This window comes from Gordionus sp. m RMFG-2023, chromosome 3, assembly GCF_954871325.1.
Source record: "Gordionus sp. m RMFG-2023 chromosome 3, tfGorSpeb1-WG-v2, whole genome shotgun sequence".
Taxonomy (NCBI): domain Eukaryota; kingdom Metazoa; phylum Nematomorpha; class Gordioida; order Chordodea; family Parachordodidae; genus Gordionus; species Gordionus sp. m RMFG-2023.
Window position 1 is genome coordinate 27,518,338 of NC_088777.1, and position 3,511 is coordinate 27,521,848.

Genomic DNA, 3,511 nt, shown 5'->3' on the forward strand with positions numbered 1-3,511 from the left:
TAATAAAACCTATACAATAAGTTTAATCTATTTATTTTTTCAACTTTTAGGTAGAGATATCACCATCTAATTTTATCATCTAACTCAATCTACCCATGGGAAAATTCAAGAATTAGGATTAGAATCAACATAACGATCCATCGTTATGTTTATTTGCAGAAATGATCGACGGATAAGCATTCTTAACTGTGCATGATGTCAAACGAAGGATGGAATATTTAAAGACGGTTGTATCAGATGAAAATAGAGAATTATTGTTATATTTTGATAAAAATTATGTGAATGGAGAGTTAATAAATGTAAAAAACTCGCAAAGGCAAGTAGAGCCATTGTTTCCACCTAAAACATGAAATGTATTCAGAGTTACGATTGCTGGGGAAAATCCAACACATAATGTATGTGAAGGGTGGAATAATCGATTTCTGCATATTATAGGTCACAATAAATCATGGCAACTAAGCAAAAAAATGAGGATGGAAATAGCCGTCGATATGGGCAAAATCAGCCAATGGAGTATTGAGACCTGCACTCCCAAAAAAATCATAGTTACATGACAAAAGGGACTTACCTAATTTTCTCTATTCAATTGGATAACATATAGATATACGTTCTAGAATTGTTTCATTTGAATAGTATAATTTCGATTGTTTCATATATCATTTTAATAAAATATAATTATTTATTTTCTGTAAATTAAAAAAATTCATAAGCAAAATAATAATTGTAAGATTTGAAACATATAATATTCAGTGCTGATAATCCTCTGAAATAGATGTTTTTTGATTAAAATGGTCCATTTTTTATTACTTTAGGGAGTATTTAATTTAAATTGGGCAGTTAAAAAAATATAATTTAGCAAGTTTTATATTGATTTGGTATTCAGCCAGTTAAATTCTTATAATTGACATTAAATACTTCATTAAAATAATTTTTATCATATAGAGATGACCAAGTTTAATTTCAAATTTCCTATAGAATTTATATATATAATTATATCATTCAAGCGCCAGTCATTAGCATAGAAAACAAAAAGGACGCTATTTAAGAGTTAGTAAAGGCCATGCTATTATTTTTGCTAACTAATGGCAAATATCAAATTTGTGATAAAGAACACAATATATTTTATATTCTAAAAATTATCATATCAGAAAAAGATTTCACATATAGCATAACAAAATTATACCAATTGAAAAATGGCTCACTATTTTTGAAGGAAATTGTGAAAAGCCTCTTATCATATTTCTAAAAACTTCATGGAAATGAATAATAATTTGTGAAAAAATAATAATTTTTTTAAAATAAATTTAATTTTCCATAAATATTTAAAAGTTGATAAAAATGTGTAAAAGTGAACTACATTGGCGTACGCAGCGGGGGGGGGGGGCAGAGAGACAAATCCCCCCCCCCCCCCAAAGCCAAAATGCAGATGCCGGACATATTTTCAAAAATATTATTTTTTATATTTTTATATTTTATTATATTTATTCATATCTATTTCTTTTTAAATTTTTATATTATTACCTTTTTCATTTACTAATTTACTTTATCAATTAATTTCATTTTCAAGTTTTCCTTGTGGCGTAATATTTATCTATTATTTTTAAATTTCCCGGTATTATAATTTTCAAATTTCTAGTCATGGATATTAGACTTTTTTTAAAAAACGCTGAAGGTGAAAATCATGCCAAAAAGCAAAAAAGTATAGTATAATAATTTAATAATATTTTAATTTAAAAATATTTTTAGCAATTAAACCCCCCCCCCCATAATAGCTAATAATTAAAGAATTGTTGAAAAAATAATAGATAGTCAGCATATAGAGCCATCTAAAGGTCAGTTATTCTAAAAATATATTTGGTATTTAATAAATAATTTTACATTTTTATGTAAATAAATAATTATACATTTTTATGTACTTTTGGAGATTTTTTTAAACACCTACTTTGAAAATGAAATGTTAATTTAATTATGTAATAATAAAATAACTGAATTTTTTAAGATTCAGCATAAGATTATTTTGAAGAACCTTGTAAGGTATTTAATTTAGTAAAAGAATGAGATTGCAACAATGTGCAGCAATCATTTTTTTAAAAATAATTTTAATTTAATAACTAGAGTACAATGATCATCCATATGATATAGCCAATTTTTTAGATAAAGATAATATTAGCCTAGAAGAAAGACATATACTTCTTAAAAAGGTATATATTAAAGATGCCTATGATAAATATTTTATTTAATAATAGATTTATATTCCACCCCTTAATTTTCAATATCCCCAAACTTTATGTGCTAATCGAAAGTTAAAATTTCAAAATAGCTATTTTACAAGGTGGTTATGGCTAGCACACTCCATCCGAAACAGTGGAGCATATTGCAAAATATGTGTCCTGTTTGGACCACGATATGCTGGCATAAATCTAGTTAAGCTTAACACTCTTGTTAAGACTCCTTTCAATAAATACAAAGATGCGGGGGAGATTTTTGACAATCATCAGAAAACAAATTATCACAAAAGCTGTGAATTGATGATTTCCTCAAAAGAATCAATTCAAAAGGGGGATATGATTCCCATTTCAGCAATAATTGATAAAAATAGGATTAAAATTGCAAAAGAAAATAGAGGCAAGATAAAACTAACTATTGAGGCTATTTTATATTGTGGCTTGCAAGGCCTAGCACTTCGTGGCCACAGGGATTCAGGAAGCTTAAATTTTAATAATAATGATAACGAAGGTAATTTCCGTGGACTTTTAAAATTTAAAGCATTAGGAGATCCTGTATTAATGGAGAGCCTCATTAGTACCAATAAAAATGCTACTTATCTCAGCCCTAGGAATCAAAATGAGATAATTGATATTTGCAACAATATCATTTTAGAAAAATTGATTGTTGAAATCAATTCTGCCCCATGCTTCTCAATTTTGGCAGATGAGACCACGGACATTGCTGGCATTGAGCAGATGTCGTTGTGTGCGCGATATGTAGATACTCATAAAAACATTATCAAGGAAATGTTTCTCCAATTTATTCCTGTTTCAAGCATGACTGGGTCTGCTTTAGCTGATATAATATTTGTGAATCTTAAAAAATTAAAAGTAATAATTAATCTTATTATATAATTATTTTCAAAAATATAGCTAAATATAAATATGATACGTGGGCAAGGGTATGATGGAGCACGTGCAATGATACAATTCAATGGGCTTCAGGCATTTATTAAAAAAAAATGCCCCGCTATATATTTCCACTGTGCTGCCCATTCACTCAACTTAGCAATATCGGATTCATGTTCTTTACCATTGATATCAAATTGCTTAGGTTTTTAATTATTAAAATTAAATTTTCTATATTTATATCAGGTAAAATATCTAGCATCTATGAGATGTTTAGATACCCCAAGCGTCAAAATATTTTGAACAGAATTATATCTGAAACTCCTGGCCCAACAAGGAGAAAAAATTGCAAAAAGCTTGTCCAACAAGATGGAGTCTTCGACATCAAGCAGTAA

The 3,511-nt window shown here is 27.9% G+C and overlaps 1 protein-coding gene across 1 annotated transcript; it reads left to right on the forward strand.

Moving 5' to 3' along the window:
• The first annotated feature begins 1,638 nt into the window (after positions 1 to 1,638).
• LOC135926840 (52 kDa repressor of the inhibitor of the protein kinase-like) lies at positions 1,639 to 3,511 on the forward strand. The gene is made up of 5 exons (XM_065462771.1): positions 1,639 to 1,699; positions 2,116 to 2,201; positions 2,247 to 3,098; positions 3,141 to 3,321; positions 3,363 to 3,511. The coding sequence occupies exons 1-5, from the start codon at positions 1,639 to 1,641 to the stop codon at positions 3,509 to 3,511; spliced, it is 1,329 nt and encodes a 442-aa protein (XP_065318843.1).

Bases quoted from the DNA above. Each gene is read 5' to 3' on its own strand.
- LOC135926840 (XM_065462771.1), top strand. From the start codon at position 1,639: ATGGATATTAGACTTTTTTTAAAAAACGCTGAAGGTGAAAATCATGCC. The intron at 1,700-2,115 runs GTATAGTATAAT...TTTAATAACTAG, and splicing joins TCATGCCAAAAAGCAAAAAA to AGTACAATGATCATCCATAT. The intron at 3,322-3,362 runs GTTTTTAATTAT...TATTTATATCAG, and splicing joins ATTGATATCAAATTGCTTAG to GTAAAATATCTAGCATCTAT.